A 27,480-nucleotide genomic window follows, 5' to 3' on the forward strand; every position below is an offset into this window, starting at 1 on the left:
AATAATTAAGATAAAATGCAATTTAGCTTTTAAAATTAAATCAGTTACATTTAGAAACCAATTAACGTCTTTCAATACCCCTTTTATCGTGGGGTAATGTCCGTTCCTGAGAAAGGCTATCAGACGCCTTTACCAAATTTAAGAACTAAAGAGTGCTATAGTCCTGTCACTCTTTTTTTCTGTTTTGTATATAGGTGACAATCCATTTGATCTCCTCAAGGGAAACTAATACGAGGCTCAGAATGTGTTAGTTGAATTTAAGTGTTTCAAGAAATGGAGAGTGGAGGCGTGGCTTGGCGCCCACGGACGATGGCGGCGTCCAAGTAGTCCTCCTCAAAATGGCGCGGGATGTCTGCAGCATTATGCCAATGCTTCCACTGACGGGCTGACTTTGAACACAAAAGTGTTGCCGGCGGTCACCTTAGTTTGGGTCGCGGCTTTCTGACAGGATGTAGACCTACATTTCCCTTGCAGGCGTGGCTCACCTCACGATGACAGCCGCCATTTTGTCAACCCTGTGGGATTCTCTTACCACTATTTCAGGGATGCCTTTTCGTCTTCCAGATAGTTTTCCTAGTGCTCTGCTCCTTTCCAGTACAATTGTTCCTGCTGACCCCTAGAATGGCAGGCAAGTTCCTTCCAATAATTCTGCATTATCATCCATTTACATTGCCATGAATGAGATACAGTGTTCTCTATGAAGTGCAGACACGGGTCTTTCTCACCATATTAATTCACCACTAATCCTTTATGGCCTTCCTGAATAGCGTGCTTCAACACCCCATCAGGGCTATCATTCCAAATCCAAATAACTGACTAATCTATCCACCACTTAAAATGTACTTGCATGTGTCACTGTACTAATTCAACACTAATCCTCTATGGGCCCCGGAGTAGCGTGCTACTCGCCGAAAAAGCGCTTCGACGCCTCGTCAGGGGTAGTAAGCGCTATATAAATGCAATTACAATACAATAAAATACGGATCCTGGTTTTTTCCCTTTTTTGAGCTTCTAGTCGAGCTTCATTTTCTTGCATAATTTTATCACCTTTTTTATTAGTGAAAGTGGAATGATGTTTGGCCTTACAAGGTTGGTCCCTACTTCTGATTCACCTATTGTTTGAACCTTCTTATGAGACCCCTCTCATATATTGTCGCAATATCTATCTTTGCTAAAGAGCTTCCTTTTTGTGATAACAGTGACTCTGGTGACCTTTTCGTTTTCTATTCTATATGAGAGAATTGAAAAAGATGAAACTTTCATTATTGCCCTCCACTTATAAATGTATTAAACAGCTTGCAAAGATGGAGAATTCTATTGTTTCTCTGCATAAGGGTAGTTCCTCATCAAGTTCTAGTGGATCCTCTGCCTCACTAGTTACTGGATAGGCTTCTTCTAAGAGTTTGAAAAAGGATCCGTCATCTCACAAAATCTTTTCCGGGTGTCTCCTTGGAGGAAATGAATGCCAAATTACAGCTCCTTACTGGTTGGTGGTCTCAGATGGGGGAAAGATGTAATACTGCTGAACAAAATATTGTGTCTTTTGGTTCAACTGATCTCAAAGTAAATGCTCTTCAAGCTCAAATTCCATCTCTTCAAAAGCAGGTAGAATGTCTTGGCAACAGAAATAGGAGGAATAATCTTCGTATATATGGACTGCCTGAAGATTCGGAGGGTCCTGAACCCACTACCTTCTTTAAACCCTTTCTTCCTAGACTTTTGAACATGCCGGAAGGAACTTCTGTCAACTTACAGCGAGCCCACATGCTAGGTCATCAATCTGGGGCTTCTTCCACGTCCAGAAGGCCACCAAGAGGAGTCATGATGTACTTGTTGGAGGTAATGCAGAGTGGTCACAGCTTGATTTGTGAATCTACAAGCTACCTTATGTGTTGGCACCTGGTTCTATTTTCTCAAGCCATGAGTCACCCTGATGGTCAGGTAGTCCATAACAGCATATGATGTGCTGATATGATAATATGTAAAAGTGGCGCTATCTTCAGTGGACTATAAACAGTGGAACCAAGGTTTCCACCCATCAATGGGGGGCTGAGAGGTGTAGCTAGCCTTTAATGCCAACAGAAAGACCTCAATGTCTCCTTAGTTTATCACAGCAAAGGTACAGACCAGCATTTGATCTGTATTCGACTGAATCTGAGCCAGTTGTCCTACGCCCAGTGTAAGAGGAAATGGAAAAAAAAGTAAATTATTGATAAAGGAGAAGAGCTTCTGTAGGAGGGAGGGGGATTAGAAAACGATAGTATTGAATGGATGGCTTGAGGTGGCTCCGCCCACTCAAACATTAAAAGAAAACATCGGAGTTACTTTCAAAACAGTTTTTGTAACATCCAAAACAAACTGAACAGTAATTAGTTAAAAAAAAAATATATACAAATATAGAGACAAGTAATTAATACCACAAGAATTAATGATCCAGATTAAAACAGACAAAATATAAAAGTTTTTAGCACATGAAACTACGCTGCATGTCTACTTGGCAGCATGCCAGTTGCTCCAGGGTCCTTGTAAACATCCCAGTATCTAAGCTGCTTCTGTCCCAGCTCAAAGGTATGTTGTTTATCCACGCTCAACCTTTTATTCCCTCGCAGGCATGGAATATATTGTGTTCATTGAAAAAAGAAAGTCGCACACCCTTTATTCCCGTGCACCCATTAAATGTTCTCGGATAAAATTTCTGTCAGTCAACACTAACAAGATGTTATGTTAAAGATTTTTATATAGCGCACATTCACCGGTCAGCTTCTTGGTGCTGAGTATACGAACATAACCTGCAGCTCAGAGACTCATACATATGCTTGTGTAAAGAGCCATGTTTTTAGAGGTATTCTAAATTTAGAATAACAGGAAGACATTCTGATATTAAGGGGGAAAGAGTTCCAGAGCCGGGGGCCCAGTACAGAAAATCTGGAGTCTCCTAGTCTCTTCTTCCTAAAAAGGGAAATAGCCTGAAGATTGAGGGAAGGTGTGAACTTTTGAATTCTGGAGGAGATGAACTCAGGACTGTTTCCTAAAGTGTTTTAAAAATGATACATCCTGTCTTGAAAGCCAAGGGCTGTTTCACCGGCAGCCAGTGAAGTTCCCTTATCAGGGGGTGATGCGACACCTACTTGACTGTTGGTAAATCAGCCTGGCTGCCTGGTTTTACCAGTTGCAATCTTTAGATGTGATATTCTGGTAGGCCAAGGTATTGTGAATTTGCATAGTCTATTTGAGAAATGACTAAGGCGAGATTTACCTGAATAAGGCCTACGTGGATGAGAAATCTACCAATCTTTCTGATCTTCCATAGTTGAAAAAAAGAAATGATGATACTGTTCCTACATGTGGCTTCAAGGAAGATTTTAATCAACAAGGATTCCAAGGCTCTTTACTGAGTTATTTGGCTTTGGGGGTTGGGTGTGGCGGAAGGGATGCCCTTTTCAGCTGGGCAGAAATTGATTGGAGTTCCATAGATCTTGTGAACCTCCAGCCAGGTTGATCTCAGTCTTGGAGTTCAACTTAAGTGATCCTCCAAATTGACACGACTTATCTTCAAATCGGCCTTTGGCAAAGCAAATAGGTTGGGGTTTAATATGCTATCAAAGGCATAGTTACCATATTCGTGTTTGACACCTGGGAGGGAGGTAGCCAGAAGAAATAGAGAGTGCTATAGTTCTAAAGCAGTTCCACAAGCAGTTAACTCGAGCGGAGGCAGAAGGATAAACTCAAACAGCCATTAACATTAGGTGAGACCTGAATAATCCATTGGGCTGAGCCAAGAAGTGATAGACAATGTCTTCAGCCATTGGCTGAAAAAGGATAGTCCAAGAAAGCCAGAGTTGAAAGGCAGGACCCAAAGACCATGATTTGACAGCTATTGTGTCTAAACCCAGACCTAAAACTGAGCATACATGCATGGGGCTCATATGCAACAGCAGCAATCTCCCTACCAAGACCATTCTTCTCCAGAGTGCACAGTAAATAAATACCTCAAAATCGTTATTATATCTTCCCGATGAGGAGATGAGCACAGTTCTTTCTTTAGGTATTGTCTTTTAATGCTTTTAGTAATTGAAGATCTAGAGTGTCTTGCAAAAGGTCTGAATACATTAGTATAACCTTTTCAATGATGTAGCTTCATCCAAACAGTTCCTTCTTTGGAAGTTATCATCAGTAGACAGGTGACCTGCTTGCCCAAATAGTCCTAAACTAAGCAAAGAATTATCTTTCTATGGTATTCCCTAATACACAAATACTTCAGACTTACCTCCCGCTTTCAGTTTACACTTTCTGTCCAAGAACTTTCTACCAAGGGCATAAAATGCCAGGTTGTATTGAACCTATATTTTCTTTAAATATGTTTAGTTGCCTTGTAAGTAATTACATTTTTTTTTAAATTAAATGATGAACACCTTTAATTGTATCTTCAAAAAGAATACATGCCTTGCGGTGGCAGTTGGAGGTAGTGCAAGAGGAACGTAACTTCTGCAAACCCAAGTACATCGTTACTCGGATACAATATTGCGTTTTTTGTAGCATTATCTTCCGCCCTTTAAGATGTTTACAGGTGACATAGGTAAATCTCCAAGCAGTGAGATTTGAGCCAGGAGAGCGCTCTTCCAGCACATTGTTAACTGTTTGTGTGTGCTCTTGTGCATCGCTGAACTATGTAACAGCCAGTTGGGGATGTATGAGGGGTGGTGACTTCAGCCTTCAAACACCCTGGAGCTAAGTGCTTACTGGAATTGGTCAGTGATGCTGTGTGTTTGGCTAATACTTCCCTATGTGTGTTGTCCCAGCATGCGCAGTTTGTTGTGATTACAAATAATGGAAGCAAATTAAATTGCTGCTGAGTGGCACCATGCTGTCCTTTTGAAAAAGCGATACAAAAGGGGATGATGGACGGAGCGTTTGAGCACATCAAACACTCACCCCCAGTCAACGGAGAAACAGTAGCCCTCATCCTCCTCGACCTATCAGCGGCGTTCGACACAGTCTCCCACCGCACCCTAATACGCAGACTCTACGATGCAGGAATCCAGGACAAGGCCCTCGACTGGATCTGCTCCTTCCTCTCCAGCAGGACGCAGCGGGTCAGACTCCCCCCTTTCCTCTCGGACCCCACACCTATCACCTGCGGAGTCCCCCAGGGCTCCTCCCTCAGCCCGACGCTCTTCAACGTCTACATGGCTCCACTTGCCCCCATCGTCAGAACCTACGGACTCAACATCGTGTCATATGCAGACGACACCCAGCTCATCCTCTCCCTATCCAACGAGCCCAACACCTCCAGACGCAACTTTCGAGAAGGCATGGAAGCCGTCGCCAAATGGATGAAAAACAGCTGCCTACAACTAAACACCAACAAAACAGAAGTACTCATCATGGGCCCAAACCCCGATGCCTGGAGTGACACCTGGTGGCCCACCGCCCTCGGAAACCCGCCAACCCCCACAGACCACGCACGCAACCTGGGAATCATCCTGGACTCCGAGCTCAAAATGGACCGCCAGATCAACTCTGTCTCATCTTCCTGCTTCCACACCCTCCGCCTCCTTCGTAAGACCTTCAAATGGATCCCCCTCGAATACCGAAAGACAGTCACTCACGCCCTGGTCACCAGCAGACTCGACTACGGCAACGCACTCTACGCCGGAATAAACAAAAACCTCATCCGCAAGCTACAGAACATCCAGAACGCCGCCGCAAGACTGGTCCTCAACCTGCCAAAACACTGCCACATCTCCCAGCACCTGCGCACACTCCACTGGCTCCCCGTCGAGGCGAGAATCACCTTTAAGATGCTCACCCACGCACACAAGGCCCTCCACGGCACCGGACCAGCATACCTGAACAGCCGACTCAAATTCCACGCACCCCAAAGGACCCTACGATCAGCCCAGCTTTCCTACGCTGTGGTCCCCCGCACTAGAAAGACCAGATCGGGAGGCCGCTCCTTCTCCTTCCTCGCGACCAAAGCATGGAACGCCCTTCCGCTCCACCTCAGACAGACAACATCGCTCCCCATCTTCGCAAGAAACCTCAAAACCTGGCTCTTCGACAGACCCCCTCCTTGATGGAATGGAACCTGCACCCCCCCAACCCCCCCCCCCACCCCTAGCGCCTTGAGACCCTTACGGGTGAGTAGTCGCGCTTTAACAAACTCCTGATTGATTGATTGAGTCAACTGATCTGGGTTTAATCCATCACCATTCTTTAGCCCACTCAGCCACCCCATTTCAGACATGGCTATATGCAAATCAGTCTGACCCTGTGCCTCATGGGAACAGTCCAGCCCGAACTGCCAAGCCATGTCTTCCATGGACCGGAAACAAGCATCCTGGGACCGGTTTCGGATTCATAATCCTCATCAGCCAGGCTATCTTGAATCCAGTGGCCAAGTGAGCAAGGGACTCACGTCTGAGCATACCCTGCCACACTTAGGGCGAAAAAGTGCAGGGAAAGGATGGGGCTTTTTGCCTCATGATGTTTTAAGATAGCAACTGTGGCTGGACATAGTATATGTTTGAAGTTTGACTTTTTCAGTGCCTTGGTGAACATCCCAGTAATGGTTAGTGTGACATACACGAGTACATAGCGACAGTAGAGCAAGTCGAATGATATGATGTTAAAAAAAGACCTAATTGCAATCATAACGTCTTCAGTATAAAAAAGGGGTAGATGGGTGTGCCCTGGGCATGGTGTCCTCATTGGGAATTGTCTTGGTGTAACTTACTAGGTATAACAGATCTATACATCTGGCTTACTGTCTTAATGCTCATCCATTTGCAAGGCTGGGTTAAATCAAAGTCTTTGTTCTTTATGCTCTGCTCAGTAATGTCTTATACCCCTCAAGCACCGTAATCCACATTCTTTACGGCAGCAGCCTTTTTCCACATCCTTTTGCACTTCAGGTGTGCTTGAAAAATAAGTTTGAAAAAGTTAGTGTTTGGAAAGCGCAAGTCCACGCTCTTTTTAACAACTGAATAGTCATTCCTCTAACTAGCCTTCCAACCCATCATATTTTTGGGTCAGTCTATTAAATCCCAGAAAGGGACCAATCATATGCGAAGCAGTCTTGATACTTTCCAACGCCAAATCATGAAAGCCCTGCCTAACCATACATTCAAACATCTCAGGTGTGTTTTAATAATTGTGGGCCTCCTTGAAAGCAGAGGCACTGAGAGGTCAACAGCTACTTCCAGGCTTACAAGACCCATATGTAGAGACCCTCTGAGAGAACAACAAGTTGTGCATAGAAATGCTTGAGAATTCCTCTGGTCATCCTTTCCCTTAAACAATGTGCTGCTGTCTCTGTGAGTCACCCACAATAAACAATACTCCTCCATGTAGCCCAGATGAAAGGACTCTAACAGGACTGGTCTCTGTTCTAAAGGTAGTATAGGCACAGAGCTGAAAAAAATGGTCTGATGTAGGGTTCTCTGCTAGGGAGGGTGACACTTATGTTAAGAGAGATCTGTAAAGTTCTGTGGGTTCTGGTACTTTCATGCCATGCTCTGGTCTTGATGAGTCATCACAGTCCAGAGGCTGTTTTCTGTTGGTGAGGTGTCTACTACCTCTTTCCTTTGTGTTTTAAAAGGTTGTGTGACCCTGCACCTGGAAGGCAGTGTTTTGTATATCCGTGGAAAAGAATATGAAGATAGCCTTTTAGTGTTGTGCTGGAGAGCTAAATATTGCAAGCTGGTGCAAGGCTAACAAGCATCTGAAAAGCTAATCATCCTGGCATTGGCTGCCAGCTTTTTAGGTTTGTCAGTGCTTGTTTAGTTTTATCATGGTTTTCGGAAACCTTTACTGTTGGGGAAGCTACTTGGCCTTGTCAATCCAAAGCAGGAATATTTTGTTGTTCTCCAAAGCACACATGGCCAAAGTAGTCCTTGACAATGAAGTGAAGTACTTTATATGTATATGCGCCTTCTGAAAGCGAAAAATGCTGTCACTCACAGCAAAGTTAGCCATCGGCTGAAGTGGCTGATCTACTGCCCCATGCTGTATGCTGTAGTAGGCAGAAGAAAAATATGAATGAGAAAATACCAGACCAGTGGATAAAGAGGGCCGACTCAAAACATCTATAAATATGTAATTTTTTTATGTGTGGGTGTATATACATATGTATAGAGGATAAAGTGCCCCCTGCTGTACATTATAAGGCTATTTCAAGTCACTGTGGAGTTCCATAGCCATGTAGAGGAACGAGGCCAAAGGCTGAATTCCTATATAAGGTTATGGAACACCTAGGTGACTAGCAGCATCCTGAACATGTGCGGCAGGGGGTATTTCATCCCATATAATACATGGTCACACCATCACCTTTCCCACAAACCCCTTAAAACCTTTGTGTTCACATGAAAGAGGGAGCATGTTTGCAAACATGAAAAAATAAAAACCTCTAGTGCAAAATTAAACACATCAAAAACCGGTTAGATATTTGTTGCCAACCGAAAATCAATAAAAAAAAACCTTAACAAAATAACTGCAGTAGTTCCAAACATGCAGAAACATTCTAGGGTATTTCTATCTAAGGACCGCAAAACATAAACCTATTCTCTTGCTTGTCACTGTAAGCAATTAAAATAGCTCTGTAAAAAGAGAAAATCAACTTCCTTTATTTCTTGCTTTAAAGAACTGCTGTAATTATGCTCTGTGGCCTCACCTGCCTTTCACCTCGGCTGCTGGCTCAGGCAGCAGGCATTTAGAGGTCAATATTGGTTGTAATAACTTCTAATCGGCGACTTGGTGTGTCATAAGTGGCCAGCTATAAAGAAATTAGTGACTGCCTTTAATAGAGGGATTACAGAATCCCATGTGTTGTACAATTTCTAAAGTAAATACATTTACTAAAATCTTAGAGCTGAAAATGTCTTTGGAACACAAGCTATTACGTTCCATCGATGCCACACATGTAAGGACAACAGAGGAAATACAGAGGACATGGTACTCCATCACAGCACTGCCCTGTTCCTTGGTCTCTCCCAGGGCAGAGGTGATGCTGGCAAGTGAAAGCACTCGTCCCTTGGCAGCAGCCATAGCATCATGCCATCCGCATGTGTGTGTGTACGGAACAGCAGTGTGGAGAAGTGAGATGTAGGGCAGCCGTGTAGCTCAAAGATACTAAAGTTCGGGTGGAGACTTCTCTTTTCCATGTGTAACACGTGGCGCTCTCTCCGCCACCCCCATTCGCTTCCGCTTTCTCCTGCGATGCTGAGAAAAAACCCGAAATGATCTTGCGTTCTTTTGTTTGGGTCAAGAAATGTTGGTTTCAAACGGTTACTGTGTGAAAGCAGATTATTGACTCGGCAAGCCTTCAATTTTCCGTGAATAAGGCCGCCACCCTCCGGCTCCAGGCGCATGTTGTGCATGCATTCTATTTTAAAGCGCAGGCTGTAATTTAAAACGGAGGCAGTGTGATGCCCCACTGAACTTTGTTTAAGCTCGGAATAAAGGGAAACAGCTTAGTCACAAAGAAGTGACTAATCTTTGCACGGTGCTGCGCACAGCCATTGTGCATTACATGAGAAAGTTTCCCCAGAGGATGCTTTTATGTAAAGGCCTGTAGTCGAGTGTGTTTAATAAAGTTTTGTGTGGGTTGTTGCACTAGCACTAGTTAGATAAGGACAGAGCCTCTGAATTATGCAGCGTGGAAGGGCCATATTATGCGGCAGGGTTGACTTAATTATGCAGTATGAATAGGTAATTTATGTGGTATGATGCAGCACACAGTTTGTGAGTTCATTCATTTATCATTTTTACACATGCTAACACTGTCTGGGCAAAGGTTTCACCTTGTTAGTACCAGTTTAATGAACAATATACAAGTGAAAGTTGACCAGTCAGTCTTTTGCGAAGGCCCTTCTGGGGCGTGGCAACCAGGGCACAAGTCCTAAAAAAACAAAAAAACAGAAGGGGTAGGACTTACCAAGTTAGGTAGTATGCAAGTGACGCCATGGTGCATGACATCACAGTGCATGACATCACACATGCATCATAGGAAGTTAAATCACAGGACATGGCATCACAAGAAGTGACATCAGATCTTAACACCTTAGACCTATGTTTAGCAGCTCTATCACTAGTAATTCAGAGTGCATTACAAGATTTAACAAGTGAAATTTTGCTTTGGGAAAGTGCCAAAAATAGTGCCGCACACAACACAAAATCTGGTCCTCAACTTGTACGTTAATTTTTTTAAGAACTCTGCCACAGGAGGAGGAGCCACGCTAGCAACCAAGATGGCCGCGTAGGCTCCCGGCTCCGCCGACCTCCGACTCCCGCCGGAATATCCTGTCACTTATCCTGTTCTTGCGGCCAGCCACCGTGTTTATGAACCTGCCGTGAGCTTAATGGAGCTATTCCGAACTTTTTACCTGTTCGGCTGACGAAGTTACGTCGAGTGGAAGTTTGCGGCCTAGATCTGTCCAGAAGCCGGGGTCTCGAGTACTGGCCCATCCGGGTTTCAGTTAAACAACATCGGCTGCGGTGGTGTGCTTGGGTCCGGTCCACCGGAGTGGAAAAATTTCTTTTGCTTTCTTGATTGCTATGGATGACGTTTGGCTGCCTCGGTGAAAGTCGGAGGAGGGGGGACAGCTCAATGGTCGCGGCTGTGGACTGGGGTCCTGCCCGGTGACCCGGTAAAAGGCCCGCTGGTGTTCGCTGGGTTGGGGCCTAAGCCTGCGGTTGTGGACCTGGGATTTCATTTGAACCATTGATAAGTCTCCCTCCGTAGTCGGCTATTCCCGACTCGCCCGTTCCCTCTCTGAGAGATCGAGTTCGAAAGGGGAGGCGATCATGACTGTCGTCGATTGCAGAGTAGAGGAACGGACCGAGAGTGACCCGTCGCTACGAACTGTGTTGGCAGCCATTGAGTCTATTCATGTATACGTTGAAGAGCGTATTCAGACGATGATGGTACACTTGTCTGAGTTGGTACAAATTGGACCGGACCCTACTCCACTACATGAAACGGTAACGACCGAGACACCCAAGATGGCCATTCTGCTGGATGACATAGACCCCGTATTGTGTGATGTGTCGGAGCCTTTGCCCAGTGTCATGGAAGATGAGAACAAACTCGATGCCACCAATGGATCGCCAAGCCTACGATCGCTGCCTCCTCTGGAAGACCTAATTGTTGTTCCTATTTTAAGAGACTTTCGATGAGAGCTGTAATCGGACTGGAACTGCATCACTCCTCCATACACCGGGGCCGCTAAGATGGCGGAAGGATCGACGTTGGGACTTCATAACGAGGAGGGAAGTCTCTGGACCTGTCGGTGTTCACAGCACTCTCCTTCTACTATTTTGTCTCGCATTGAATTCTCATGCATTTTCTTCGTCATCGTACTGTCCGGTGGCAGAGGCGGTTCGTTCAGAGGGGACTCCTGCGTCTGATTGTAAGGGGCAAGGATGAGTTTGAAAGACTTTTGAAAAAAAAAAAAAGACTGGGGGTTTTTACTTAAGAACGATGGACACGGGATCTGTTAAACTTATGCCTTGGAATGGCTGGGCGGTGATTGAAATTTCCCTTGCAGAGACATATGTTTGTTATCCGACAGCTTTCTTGACTTCAACTTGGGGATTCATGATTCTGGCGGGGGGAGGGGCGACCGGGGGCCCGTGCAAATATGCCCTCCTCCACTTCTCTTCTCTACTCTGGTAGAGTTCTTCTTGTAGAACATAGTTAGTTGGGGCGACAGGCACGCTGCTACTGGGGGTTAGGCGGTAGCCGTTTGCAGGGGTGCAGGGTGGGGGAGAAGGGTTTATTGTTTTCTTTTTGTATCGTCCATATTATTTTCTAATTTTCATTTTTTCCTAGTCTTTCCTATACATGTACTGTCGTCGTAATATCCGGACTCTGATGCTTAACTTCTAGTGTCAGGTTGCCATGATTCTCCTGCTGTTTGATTTGTGGGTGGGTGGGTGTTGAGGATCCTCTTCTAAACTGTTTAGCGATTATACTGCAGTCAACTTTATTTTTGTGCTTAATAGTGCGGACCTCTCGAAGAATTGTGCTGTATTAAGTCTATCCTGTTTTTTGTACCACTTCACCCTGGTAACATCGTATGTATCTATGGCATCGGATATGTCTGTTGATTTTTATTTTTGCTTTAAAATAATAAAAAGATTTATAAAAAAAAAAGAACTCTGCACAAAGAAATTGGCAACAAGGAGAAACCGCAATACATCTGTTATGTTTAATTGGTTGCAAAGTCTACATTTTAACATATATTATAGGGTTAAGGCACGGAGATCTTTGTGTGCCCAGTAATTCTACGGGAATAATAATAATTAAACTCTGGAGGTTAACGCATTTGCTGGAGGGATGTGTGTTCTGTCTAGCCCCAGTTTTGAATTAAAATAGCACAGAAGGTTAATGTGCCTCCTGCAAAGCACATCCGGTAAAATGAGGATGACCGATTTTTATTTTACGTAGCTAGATAAGTGGGTTAATACTTTTAACACACTGATCATTTTGTTGGCTGCAGTTCACAAATTGTAATCTTTCTAATAGAGCCCAGTGACTTATGAAGGGCATGGAACTCCTACACCTTGTAACCCTCACTGTCTTAGGTAACACATCCGGTACGTTAATTTACCAACATATGATTTATTGTCTATGTATAATGTTTACGTGTGATGTAAAGCACTCTGACACCCTGCATTGGGATGAATAGTGCTATAAAAGAAATAAAACAAAATAGTGGTATTTTTACATTATTTTTGTAAATACTGGGACGGACCAACACGTTTGACATTCTTACAGTGCGTGCAAATCTATATACAGTGAATGAACAAAGTCAAAAGCATGCCTGTCTTAAGTACCTGTGAAGTGATCAGCTGTATGTGTGCCTTTTTTCTTCTCAATTGTATCTAGGTGTGAGGCTCTAGATAGCACCTATCAAGGTTACTCAAACAAAATGAGGCCTTATGAGCTCTTCATTTCGCCCTTTGTTTTGGGCCAGCTGGAATTTAAAATAACAAAGCTCGAAACACTGCTTGCACGGTGCTGCTCGGAAGAAAAGAAAAGAAAAGAAAGTGCAGGGTCTGCAGAAAGAGTCCCGGTGTCTGAAATCTACACTAGGAAGAATTCAGCATATTTCAGTGGGTCCCACCTTTTTGGCAGTGTGGACGTCACGCAGCCTGTGAAAATAGTGGTTGGTCGCCGTCGACCACATGTGTCACTTATTTTTAGTCACTTGGCCCATTCCAAAAAAATCAGATTTCTTTGTTTAAATCTGCAGCAGATAATGAATTATGTGGCAAATCTATAATAATTCGGAAAATGCCACAGCCACATAATTCCAGTGTTCCTGACTAATGATCTTCACAAGCAGCGGTGTGAGTTGTCCAATCATGGGCATGTGTATCATTAGTGCAGCAAGTGAAGTAGCACGGGGGTCCTGAGAAGTGAGGGGCCCTTTGCACGCCACTGATTGGTGTATTTCACTACCTAACCAGGAGACAAGGTGTTCCATATTTTTTTGCTTGATTTCATGGCCCATAGCACCTGTATCATTTTACTGCAGTGTTTCAATTTGGTATGCACTTTTTATGTCTTGCCCCTAAGTTGATAGTGAGCATTTGCAAGGTCTATGGAGTGCTGAGGTTTGCTTAGCCATTCACAAGGCATACAATGTAGGAATTAGCTACTAATGTTTACCTGCATTCAAAACCTTCCTCAGTTATTTAAAAGTGCCTAGAAGGGACTTGAAGCAAACTAGGTCAGGGTGGTACTTGTCTGAGTATTGGTCGGGTTGCTAAAAATTCTAGTTTTGCACATGTTTCCAGGTGTTACTCTGTAAATGTACCTTTTCAGTTTTAAATCTTGGATTGTTCGCAAAGTTGTGAGGCTAGCAATTAACATCTGTACTGCCCTCAGCAGAATAAAAATAACAGTAAAGTAACAATTTTCAATCTTATCTTCGAGGTGATCCTACCCTCACTGTGGATCTGCTGTATCATGTACTGTCTCGTGGCAATTATTGATTCTATATGACTTATTTTAACATTGTAAAGCGCTCTGATACCATCAGGGTGTTGTTTGCGCTATATAAAACTTTTAAATAAAATAAATATAACATTTTAAGGAATTAAGATCATTCACAGGATCATATTTGAAACGCCATTGTACTGTTTGGTTGTTGCCTGGTGGTGACCAGTGTACCTAGACTTAGAGCACCCTTTCTAGCCCCCAAGTGGCTCGAAGAACCCACATAGGGATAAGGAGCAAGGGAGTGACCCATGAGAAAGTGCATATAGGCAAGTCGAGTAACAATAACGCCTGACACTTGATCTTACCCACACTTAAACTAAATAATGCAGAGCGAGATGAGGAAGGCTCAACCATTGAAATCAAAGATATGGAAAAGAGACCTCAGATCAATAAACTCTGATGATCTAGCTGCCCAATGTAAATCTGCCCTCTCCGCCCAAGCTGACTTGGTCGAGGTGTAATCACTCTCCGACGCCTACAATTCGACAATCACCAACATCCTGAATGACATTGCTCCACTCCAACATAAAAATGTCTCCACAAAAATATCCAAATTGTGGTATAATGGCAACTTAAACACATAACAACGCAACCTTAGGGCAGTTGAACATTCCTAGCGATCCAATCCCTCCTCGGACCAACTAAAACTCCTCAGAGATGTCAGGAGCCTCTACAACAAACAAATCAAGAGTGCCAAGGCTGACTACTTAAGACACCAACTGGATCAAGTGGCAAACCGCCCCAAGCAACTGTTTGAATTGGCCAAACAGCAATCAGTTGTTGGTCCAAACCCCTCTGAACCTGGTGGCAGCCCACCCTCATGCGGCAAACACTTCTTCTTGGAGAAATCAAGACTCATCTCTGCTGACCTTGCCTCTAAAAAGGCTCTATTGCCTTCCTCAAGTGCCGCCTTCCCCCTTGGCCCCTTTGAAAAGGGCAAATCGACCACCAAGAACAATGCGTCATGGGGCACCTTTAACCCATTTAGTGAAAATGACATTCACAAGATTCTTCAGAATATCAACTCTTCCAACCACTTCAGTGACCGGTTGCTCCGGCCATCTTCAAAGAAATCAAGAATGCACTCATTCCCACCTGGACAAGGATTGTAAACGCTTCTCTTTCACAAGGCACAATCCCCCATTGCCTGAAAACCGCTCAGGTATCTCCTATTCTAAAAAAAAATAATAACGCTGACAAATCTGATCTCAATAATTTCCGCCCCATTTCCAACATCTCCACCCTAGTGAAACTTCTAGAAAAATGTGTACAATCTCAACTTTGTGCTCACATAGAGAATTTCCAACTCCTAGACCATCATCAATCTGGTTTTAGGAAGGGGCACAGCACCGAATCAGCTCTCACTCACATTATGGATGACATTTTAAAAATGCTTGACAAAAACTAATCCTGCCTTCTGATTCTCCTGGACCTTTCCTCCGCATTCGACACGGTTAATCATGACAACCTCTTATCCATCCTGCAAAACAGAATGGGTTTTGATGATCAGGTGCTACAACTGTTCTTCTCTTTCCTAAATCACAGATCACAAAGATTCAAGGCAAACCACTCTCCCAGCCGTTTCCTGTACTCATGGGGTCCCCGAAGGGTCCGCTCTATCTCCTATCCTCGTCAACCTTTTCCTGGAATTTCTCGCTAACTCATTAAACTCCATGAATATTCTCTTCCACATGTATGCGGACGAAACACAACTTTATTTGAAAATCTCATCCCTCGAAAACATCTCTCTCAACACTACCCTAACGTCTACTCAACATTGGTTAATGAAGAACCATCTTCTGCTTAACACTTGCAAAACAGAATTCCGGCTCATCTCCCCTCCAAACCACATCCCCAAGCTAGACCTATGGCTGAGTCACCTCACTGCTTTCAATTGCACTCTCATCATAGACTCAGCCAAATCTCTTGGAGTCACCATGGGCAAGCACCTGAATATGAAAAAATCATATCAGCAATGTATGTAAGGGAGCAAACCACTTGTTGAGGTCACTCAGAAATATCAAACCTTTCCTTCCACTAAATGATTTCAAGCAGGTGGTCGAGTGCTTGTCTTGCAGAGGCTAGACTACGGCAGTACTACCACCGCATCTGGTGCCAGCTGTACTCAGCAGAGACCGAAGGTCTCCACGCGTGGTGCTGGTGGTCGCATAACTAGTTAGCATTCCGATAACTAATGAAACTCCTCCATGCTAACTGTTTTGGGACCTCCCCTTTTTCTCGATTCCTGCTTCAAGGATCATCCTGAAACATTCCAGGAAGGAGCTGAGGTGAAATTTGTTTTGGGGTAAATTTCGTGAAGACTCATCAAAAGGTGCCGAAGATATAAGGACACCAAAAATGCATTTCCTATGAAAGCACTATCCTAACTACAACTACCCAGTGGCTCAATGCCTTGTATTTTTGCAGGTTAAGGGCATGCGTGGTAATATTCATTATTAGACCCAGGTGGAATGCCCGACTCACATCCCGGGTAAGGTCGCCACCTGTCTATTACAAGTAAAGCTGACATATTTATGTCAAGGTTGGTAAAAGAAATGGGGAGAATCCACAAAATACCGTAGTCTTTCCCATTTGAAATGTTAATCAGCAAAGAAGGCAATTTAAAGGCATTTCTATATTACTTCTAAACAATTACCACAGTGAACAAAGGTACTGTCACCATGTTGAAAAGAATTGAGCAGTTTATCCAGGCTGGAACAGTTGTGCAACTTAGGTTATTGAAATACAGGGCTCTCCTTAGTGTAGCCTCTTTTGGCAATTTTGTTTTTCTCCCTTTAGCCCACTGCCTTGCACAAGTATCTTTTATAGTAACACACAGGGCTTAACTAATAACCAGCTGAAATACAAATCACAAGATGCCCTGTGTTCATTCCCTTCTCCACCCAAGCAGCAAAAATGAGCTGGGTAAAAAGAGGCAGATAGCACTGTACATCAGTAGGCAACAACACCTCTGGACTCTTTGTGAGCTGTCTTGGGTGACTCCTTGTATATGCAAAAGGTGTGCATTACTGTGTATTTCCGTACCCTTTTTTCACCTACATCTTTAAGCACCATAATGTTACTACTGATAGACTTTTTTTGCAGTCAGTTCAGCTTGCTGAAACAGGACATGTATTGCTATGTAAGGCACCATCATTTTTCTTCCAATGTGTTTTTTAAGGGTAGTTGAGCTTGTTATATGGGCAGACTGTTCTGCACATAGAACAAACAGTACTGCCTTTAGAAAACAAGCTCATTGAAAGAAAAAAAAACGATGGCACTTAAAATCGATGTTAAAAAGGTGTTAGCAAAATAAACATTAAAGCACAGATTTGAGTATAAGATACTAGTTGTTTTATTGACGGTCTGTTTCCCATAAAAGCTCACATATACTGATTAGGTATGTCCTGTGGAACATGGCTGAGGAAGACGAGCTGTGTGCTTCTTTGTTGGCATCTTGGGGATGAAAATAGGGTGGCCAAAGGCAAAAAGAGCAGATGATGGACGGAATGCTGAACAATGCAAACATTCACCCCAGTCAACAGATCTGAGTTAATCTATGGTTTTTTTTTTGCCCAACACGTCACCCCAGTTGGACCCAGCTATATGCAAATGAGTCTTGACCCTGCTCTCAAGAGAACAATCCAGCCCGAACTGCCAAGCCTGGTCGTGCCTGGACCAGAAACTAGCATCATGGGACTAATTTCAGGGTATCACTCATCAGCCAGGCTAGCTTGAATCCAGGGCACAGGGAACACAGGACCCATGTCTGGGCATACCCTTCCCAATTTTGGCGACAAATCAAAAAGAACAGATGATGGATGGAATGCTAAACAATGCAAACATTCACCCTCAGTCAATAGATCTTGGTTTAATCCATCGTTTTTTGCCCACTATGCCATCCCAACCATATGCAAATCATTCTTGACCCAGCTCCTCATGGGAACAGTCCAGCCCGAACTGGCAGGCTAGGTCCTTCCTGGACCGGAAACTAGTATCCTGTGACCGGTTTCAGGGTATCGCCCCTCATTAGCCAGGCTCGCTTGAATCCAGTGGTGCAGTGAGCACTGGACCTACGCCAAGTTTTTCCGCTGCTGATGACCTTCAGAGTATGTTGAAGGGAATCTAGGCAACCGGGGAAGGTGCAGTATGGCCAGTGACCAGGTGTCGCTCATGAGCAGTTGTGCTGTACAAATGAGGCCGTGTACAGCCCAGCGGCTTACTTTTAATTATAGTTTTTCCCCACTAACATCCTATTGTCAAGGAGCATAGGAAGGGGCTGCAGGAAATAAGCATGTTCAGCTTCACCATTTAATGACTGAGCAGAGTGCCGCTATTTACCAGCGGGTCACATGAAATGGTCTAGGGGACCGCAAGTATCCAACTGGCCAAACTATGAGAACCAGTGCTTTAGCAGGAGGAATTGTTCCTCAGGCTGAACAGGTTTTGTGAGAAAGGCAGTGCACCACAAGGTGGCAATGGTCTTCTTTCAGCCACCTTTGATTGCCAGTGGATGACATGAGCAATGCCCTGAAAGAGAGACAGAGGGACCACCAGTAGCCCCTCACACGAGTTGAACCTAGAACTAGCACCTGGTACCAAGACCTTGTCTCAGGTGTTTCTGGAATGAGCGCAGATCCCTTTCTGAGTTTGGAGTTCTTGAACAAATCTGTGTCAATGGCACTTTGGATGCCTCATTAGTCATATGGTTTTTACGCATGTTTAAGTTGAGTTCAGCCATTTCAGGTACCTCTTGGAGTTCTTGATAAATTCACATTAGTAGTGCTTTCCCAAAATAGGGTCATAGTAGCTGACTAACGTACTTACAACTGGTAAGGTTTTATATCACTGGTGCCCCTATTGAATCCTGCTAATTTCATGTCATCACATTTTGCAGTGATTACCTATGCAGTATCCCTCTATTCCTCACTTTCCATCACAGTCTTGGTTGCGGTGTTGGTGAATATCCATGATCCTACTTTCTCTGCAATTGCCTTTGCCTAAACATATAAACATGGTCCGCCCCATGTTGGGGAGACAACCATCTTGGAGCCGTGTCTTGCACTCCATTCATTAGATGGTGTACAGGCCTAGGAAACACTGTTCATGACATATGGTCACTCATAGGTGGGAACAATGAATTCGCTATGATAGAGGTGAGGATCTGAGCCAGAGCTCTAATTCGATAGACTGCTGGAATACGTGTTCTAAACACTTTAATGTTAATGAGCACAATACATATTGCGAGATCCTTAGAGCAGAAGTGTGGCATCAGAAAGAATGTGAAGTTTGCAGTGAACAAAATATGTGAAGCAAAACATTGAATCAAAGTATTTCTTTTCTTTGTTTGGTTCCTCCCATATACAAGATCTTGTGACTAAATAATGATATATGTTGATTCCTTTCCACCAAGACACATAAAAAGCTGCCACTGGCAGTCCGCTCTTGTCCCAGTTGAGGGCACTGTAAAGCTATAGTCCAGGCACTAATGATACTTAGTAACCATGAAGTTGAGAGCCACACTCATTCCTCGCGATCTGGAGCTATGAGTGAATTTTGGAAGAACTTGATAACATAACGGGCTGTTACATCAAAGGCCCCTTGTGAGCGATATATTTGTTACGTTACTTTAATGGTTACATTTGTCCTAAGTGTTACTTTTTACACCGTTGTTGAGTTGCATATCACAAATGTATGTTATGAATGCTTTAGTGAAAGGACAATTTAAAAAATAAAGATGAAACGGACAACATACCCGCCCTAAATTGTTGTAGGATTACTTTATATGCTTATTCATGTAAATACTTTTTGTGTTTAAATTATTCTCTCCAACCAGTAGATTGGCCTGTGCCAATTGATGGATATGCCTAGTTTCTTTATCTTGTAAATTTAATTTGGAGAGATACATTTGGAAAGGGTTTGCATTTGGAGTTTATGCGGAGAGCTTCGGATTTCTTGCTGATAATTTGTAACTTGTATAGACAAGATGTTTTGTGTCTTAATGTAAAATAACATACCTGTGATTTGCTTTGTATGTTGTACAATTTAGGGGTGGTTAGAAAGCTCAGCAATTTCTTTACCTGTTGTTACCAATGCATTAAAAATTGGGATTTTGCTCCCTTAAGAAAAGTACTCCTCTCTCATTTCATGCTATTGGATGTTTGGTGTAATATTCCACCTTCCAGGAAGAGCTTTCATTGGAATGCTTGAGGGACTATTTTGCATCCAAAAAGTACTTTATCTTCAATGTGCATCCTATACAAAAATGATCACTTTTTGCTTCTTTTTAGGTTAAGTCTACCCGCCATTAAAGATGTCTGGTTGCAAAAAAAGACCTATTGTGGGCTTACCAAGAACTTAAAGGGGCTCACAGCCTGACCATTGCTTAACATTGGTTGCCTTTACGATTGCTCATGTGTTGGCTTTCCTTGTCTCAGCTTTTCCATCTTGTATTTGTCCCACCCTCCTGACCATTTCTGATTGGCTGGCTTATTGATCCACTACTCACTTTCAGGGAACTACTTTTTTTTCCTTTTTAGGTCTCGCCTCTCAATGCGCATGCGCATTGAGCAGAGCGAGACTATAGCGACTTAAACAGACTTTACCCAACTAGTATCCCAACTGGCGATTTGGTGCTGTGCCCGTGCGCTTTTAGGTCAATGCGCAAGCGCATTGACCTAAAATGCGCGTGCACATCATCAAATCGCCATCTGTTCCCCAGCAGCACTCCTCCCACACCTTTGAAGTGAAGCTTAGCTTCACTTTAAAGGCCCCTGCTGCTTCACACCCTCATCGCCGCTCTCCCCGCTCCGCCCCCTCCCCTGCCCGCTGTGTCACATTTCTCCTCCCCCCCTCCCCTTCTCTGCCTTCCCTCCGTCTTGTTATTTATTATAATTTGGCACGCTGTATTTTATTGTGAGTCCCTCAGCTCTCCCACTGTGAGTGCACTGCTTATTCAATTTGGCACGTTTTTTCTTGATGTCGTTGGTAACACATTCAGTTTTTCAGTGAGAGAAAATAGGCAGTGTTGGTACACTGTTATACGGGCGCTATTACTCGCTTCCAGGCACTCGGTATCGGACTTTTTTCCAAATGCAGGCAAAACGGATGCATACAACAAGCGGTTCGTTCCTCTTACCCGGTGCCTCGCAGTCGTTTCTTTCTTCCTGTTCAACAGGCGCTCCTCCCCCTCCCCTTCTCTGCCTTCCCTCCGTCTTGTTATTTATTTCTTTATGTCGTTGGTAACACATTCAGTTTTTAAGTGAGAGAAAATAGGCAGTGTTGGTACACTGTTATACGGGGCGCTATTGCTCGCTTCCAGGCACTCAGTATCGGACTTTTTTCCAAATGCAGGCAAAACAGACGCATACAACAAGCGGTTCGTTCCTCTCTTACCCGGTGCCTCGCAGTCGTTTCTGTCTTCCTGTTCTCCAGGCGCTCCTCCCTCCTCCCCATCTCTGCCTTCCCTCCGTCTTGTTATTTATTATAATTTGGCACGCTGTATCTTATTGTGAGTCCCTCAGCTCTCCCACTGCGAGTGTACTTTTCTTTGAAGCGAGGGATGCATTACGTCGTCTTTTGGGAATTCCAAAGCAAACAAATTGATCCATTTTGATAAACTTTATTGGCATTCCAAACCACAGCCTTATTTTTTTTATCGCATGCCTTGCATCAAAGGGCACCGCCTGCCTCCAGTTCTACACGCATGACTCAGTGCAGGTATGTTTAGGGTGCCCGGATAGCAACACGCCAAGGGGCCAACGCTGTCGCAGCCCTGGCCTTTCCTTTTTAGGTGGCATCATTACAAGGTTCGTTAAATCGTATGGTTTCCTTTCAACCAAGGAAAGACTACATCTCCCAGAATGCGCTGATATGTTAGATGGCATTTGCATACAGGAAGCATGCTGTCAAGGTGACATAGAGGCACCCTATGGATTGTTCTTGATAAGTCTTTTTTCTCCTTGCCCCCATTTCTTTTTTGGCTCGGTGTTTCCCATACCTTCCACATCGTGTTCCGTTTTTATTTTACTTTCTCTTTCACTAGTGTCCGCACTGTCTTCACTCTCTTGTGTACCTCTCTTTACTTCTCTCCTTTGCACCTGTCCCTACATCCTTATTCTCACTCTCCAGTTCTCTTGTTGCCTATCTCTCACTATTCCTCTTTCTCTCTCTTCCCTTTCTCCCAGTCTCCTTTCTTTTGTTGTTCTCACTTTCTTGCATTGCTTTCTTCCCCACTGTTATAGGTGTCACATTTGCGAAAGTTAAAACTATTGGCATTGTAAATGACAAAGCTATTAATTTAGATATTTTAAAAAAGAAAACATAAATAAAAAAAAGTCATTTATAAGACCAATAACTCAAACTTCCCTAAAGCGAGACCTATTGCATTTCCAATGCTTGTTGCTTAAGCACTCATTGAAGTGTATGAGTTTTCCTGCTTTTTCCCGGTGTGTTTCATTCCCCACCCTCCTTGTTGCTTTCTTGGTCATGTGCTTCTCCCACTGTATTACTCTCCCTTTTGTGTTGCTGTTCCCCTCGCCCTCCCCGTTACTATCTCCAGCTGCTCCTTTTTTAACCCCTGTAACCACCGTCAGACTTATTGGCTGTGAAATACTTGCTTAATAGCCTGACTTACCCAGGTGTACGTTTTCTATTAAAATATATGCATTTTAACTTAAATACATTAAGAAGGAGCTAGCCTAAAATGACATATTTAACACTCTCAGGAACTCTGGGGGTTTTGTTCTGTACCGGTCAGTAGCCTGCTGGCCATTATTTACTTCTATAAATCAAGAATTGGACATCGGTTGCCCATCAGGAGAATTCCCAGGCCGTGTTGGCTTGAATTTCTTGGTTTAGTTCGGACACCAGTTGACTCACTCCAAAAGGAGGCGCCCCCCCCGCGGCAAAGCTGCCCCAGCAATATTACACTGATCTTAAAACATTACGCCGCAGTAGGAGTGTGAAAGTGAAAAATACATAAATGGTCTGTGTGCGAGAGAGCGAGAACAGCGGCGGGAGCGCGGCTTAGAGTTGGTGTTTTTCATGAGAAAAGCTTAGAAATAAAAGCGGTTCAGATACGGTCACCCTGGAACGCAAAGCAATGACCGGAGCTTCCTTGTTTACCATTTTTTTAAGACTGGTGTTTTATAAATGTCTGTACCTTCCAAAGGATTCACCTGCTTGCAAATCCTGAATTTTATTCTTAACCGTATGAGGATTTGTTGCCAACTTTTTAATAAAAATACAAGAGAAGTGCCAGCTTTCGAGGGTGCCCTTTGTCAGCACTACAAAGACCCCCCACCCTAGAGAATCCCCCCCACTGTTCAAATACTAAAACATTTTAGCAGGCTAATCGTCGGAAAAACCGGGGGTGGGGTGTCTGACAGATACGTGCGAGGGTCTGTTTTAATTTATTTATTTACTATTTATGGGCATATATTGCGTGGAGATTTTTACAGTTGATTTTTCAGCTATTACTACAAATCGTGCCTGTAGTAAGCATACACGAATACAGTCTCCCTTACATTGGCAAAACAACTGCACAGTTGTCTTACTTCACAAGTTCAAAACTGCTCTAATTTGCAAATGTCTGCCACTTTTTTAGCTGTGTGATTCGCCAATGGGGGGCACATGTATTTTAGTACCTGGCCTATTTTCTGCCCCAGTCCGATCCTTTCTGCACATCGTAAACGGTATGTATATGTAGAACTATATAAATGCACTATATATGCAACTACAATGCAATACAAAGCAGCTTCTCACAGAGTTCTAACAGTTTTGCCTAGAACATGCTCTAATTCAAAATTCTAGCATCAAGTGCTACTATAACCAACAGTGTGTTTGTATTTTTTTCAATTGTAGAGCCTGTGCCACGACCTGCCCTCCCTCAAAGAATACGTTTGTGGGAAATTGGGAAATCGCAAGGAAGGAACTGTGAGTATTGGAACTTGCATCTGTGCATTTTGTGATGTGGCCGAAGAGCTGCGAATGATCATGTTTGGGAGTGAGTGAGTTAAGAGGCTGTGCTAAAGTGAAATTATTTGAAATGTAGTATATCTCTAAAGCAGGTGCTAGATTGAATTGTCCAGTCTTTTGCTCCAAGTTTGAAACACCAAAGTGTTTGGATAAAAATATCTTTGCTTCATCTTGAGCGCAACCTCTGCCTTTTGATCACCTGATCTGCCCCGGATTGCTGATCGTGTAACATCCTTGAGCACTGTTGGGTTAGGATGTAAATATATTTGCATGGTAGATTATGGACATTGCTTAGAAATGGCTTTATTTTGTTTTTGTTATTTTTGTTGTATTTTAGGTGTAATTTAAATCACGATTCTTGTTTGTTCAAGAAGCCTGTATTGCCATTTCCCCTTCACCATAAGGGACCAACATTTTGAATTGTAACATTTTCATAGCTCTGTACATGCCACTAAGTAATAAGGGAGCGCGCATTTAGACAGGTATAATACTACACTATGTGCGCATATGTAACATGGGAGATTTTTGTATTTGGTGTGATCCTAGGTGGAACACGTTTTGGTGGCGTGTCTGAGTGACCAGAGAGCTACTCTGATCTTGGCGTGGGGCACATCGCCACCAGTTTGATTTGGAAGAGCGTGTGAAATCGATGTGCAAATTATTTGTTAGTTTTCTGTCATAATTTGCTTTGCAGTACCCTTACTCACTAGGTCAGTGTTTTAGTAGACTGTCCAGTTAAGTTCTCCTACTGGGTGAAGCAGTTGGATCGACCATTCTGCAGAGTCTTGCGAGTCTACGAGGGAGGGACAAGCAGAAGGAGAAGGAAAGGGGCAAAGAGAAAAAAAAATCCATGGCCTTAAAAGCATGCCCGCAAAACTACCTTTTCATAGTGTGCCATTCCATTCCCTCTTTTGAAGCTTGCTGGGTCTTTTGTCCCCAGTTCTTTTTCACCCTACTTGATGAGCTTCAGTACTGGTCAGCTCACAAATTGTAGCCTTTCTTACATTTTAATGGCTCCTTTCTGAAGATTTTTCATTCAGAAATATTCTCTTAACATGGTTGCTTCAATCTCCGTTGCAGGAGCTCACTATACCATTTCATTTATTAAACATGTTTTAAAATGTTTAGATACAACATTAAGGTAACCTGTGTTAAATTGTCTTGCTTCCTATGCTTACATTTTTTTAACTTGTATGGTAAAGAAACCTTAATCATAATGTGTGTTCTGGGGTAAGGCTAGAGCACCCAGCAGGAAGTGGGGCTAATCAAAATAATATCAGTTTACACTTATGGTTGAGAAGGGTGCATTCTCAAGTAATTTCGATGTACAGGTTTAAATAACTTTACTGAATCTTGGGGAATAATTCTTTCCTTGTTGTTTGTTTACTTCGGGTTCTCTCCAGATAAGGTTATCCAGATATCTAATTTACGTTAACATTTTGATTTCCATTTTCTATGACCAATCTGTTTGGCCACCATTAACCGCTTGTCACCTAGCTTTTCAAGGCAGAGGTATCATATGCCAATAGCAGTTTGTCTTTTGGAATGCGTAGTTAACTTGCGATCAGTTGTTGCCCATGCCGTGCATTGAGTCATCCCATTAAATTACCACCAGCCATCTTTTATTTTGATCAACAACATTTTTTTTTCTTGTCCTGATTTAGTTGTTTTTCTAACAATTTCATCTAGAATTCTAAAGACGGGCATTTTGCCTTCCACAAAATAGCTGATGCTGAGCTCGAAATTGCCTGCTTTTCGAAGTTGCAGGTTAATTTTTTGTCATTTTCTAGATTGTGATGCAGGCCACTTCAGATGAGATTGCACACCTATGTGAAGCTAAATCCTATAAAAGTTGCATGCTGTTGTTGGCAGTCTTGAATGGAAAGAAACAATTTGAAACCCAGTGCCATGTTTGGGCAATTTGAAAACACAATACCTCTCCATGTCAACTTAAGTGGTCTGATTTTTCCAACGATGGAGAGAATGCTCACTGTAAGCAGCTTTCCATAAGTGTTATGGTTGACACATCAGTGTCTTTGTACTTTCACTTTCAGCCTAATTATGAGCGTGTTGGAATCCATTACACCTTCAGTTTACAACATGAAGAGTGGGAAGGGGTTCTTGGTGCCTCTGCATACCATGGCATAGGCAAACAGGGAGACCTCATATACTTTACACCTGACGGGTATGCCATTATAAGCAGCCTTTTCTGTGAACCAGACAGATGATTATTGTGAATGTGGTAATAAGCAGAAGTTCTAAGGGAGATCCTAGAATCCTTTGATTCTAGTGAGACCAAATTATTTATCCTATGAAATTCAATGCTGGAAATAGGCCAGAACTCTGAGATCTAGTCTTATTAACTGTTGACAAACAAAACATTGTTTCTTCCTAGGCTGCTTCATTAGTGACCATGATCAAATACATTCAATGGCAGTCATTCTATATTTAAACCTGTTAATTGGTATTTAACTCTGTCTCTGGTGGTTCTACTTAGAATCCCTGTATCCTATGATCTCCTTTAGCTGTAGGGGCAGGTTACAATCTGCTAAAGGATCTGCTGTCTGAAGATTTGTTGTTCGGAAAGGTTTAAAGTATGGAGTTCATTCATATTGCCTTCCGTGAACCATATTGCCTATTTGGTGCTTGAGTAATAACTGTATCCCCTTTCATGGAGGTTTAGGTGTATCCTCCATTGCTGCATGCACATGGCTAGTCGGGGGAACTGAAATTTCTTTATCTAAAGATAACTAAAAACTTTTTTCCTGTAAGGATTTTTGCTGTGCCTTATGTGTTCTTCCATAGAATTTAGTTAGAATTTGTATTGTAAAATGAATTTCATTAATGTAGAGCTTACTAGCGCTGGTGGAGCACTTTCGACAGCAAGCTTCCTACTCTGGAACCAAAGATCAGTGGGTTATCCAGAAGTCATTGGTTATTGTTTATTATTGAGGTTAATCATGTGTTCTAAATGAAACCATTCCATGCATTTACTCCAGTTTCTTTGTGAGAAATGAAATTATCTGTGTTAAATGTGGTCATTAGTGGGCTTATATGAGTTCATTTGACTTCCTGCAAATGGTTAGTGGGATGAGTTACACATTGTATTTCTTGGAAGCAAATTTCTTTCTGTTATGCATGATTACATTGCTGCTTCAATCATATATTCATTTTTAATTATCCAGTAGATCTGTAGAATGTTTAATGTTTAAAAAAACACTTTAAAATGACAGAGAATAATTTCCTCTATATTGCTTAGTCACAGTTTCCTTCTCTTTGATGTCCTAAAATAATGTAACCAATGTGAAAAAGCCTGAGGCTTACTGTTGCGCAACCAAACCTTAATTTAAGAAATGTTGTTAAAAGTAGTAAAGGTTGATATAAGTAATGTATGGGAGTTTGTGAATTTGATTTAAGTTTACAGTCTTTAGAATAATAATGGAAGAAGGTTAGAATAAAATACAAGTGGCTTTTCTTCTGGCTTCTAAATTGTT

General features: G+C 43.0%; 1 protein-coding gene across 4 annotated transcripts in view; it reads left to right on the forward strand.

Annotated features, from left to right (window-relative positions):
* The window catches only part of ARID1B (AT-rich interaction domain 1B), an 807,447-nt gene that overhangs the window by 305,070 nt on the left and 474,897 nt on the right, over positions 1–27,480 (forward strand). For all 4 annotated transcript variants that reach the window (XM_078648614.1, XM_078648616.1, XM_078648615.1 and 1 more), the window contains one exon: positions 23,873–23,944. In XM_078648614.1, coding sequence (XP_078504740.1) covers positions 23,873–23,944 — 72 coding nt within the window. The remainder of the gene's footprint in view (positions 1–23,872; positions 23,945–27,480) is intronic.

Source organism: Lissotriton helveticus, chromosome 6 (genome assembly GCF_964261635.1).
Source record: "Lissotriton helveticus chromosome 6, aLisHel1.1, whole genome shotgun sequence".
NCBI lineage: Eukaryota > Metazoa > Chordata > Amphibia > Caudata > Salamandridae > Lissotriton > Lissotriton helveticus.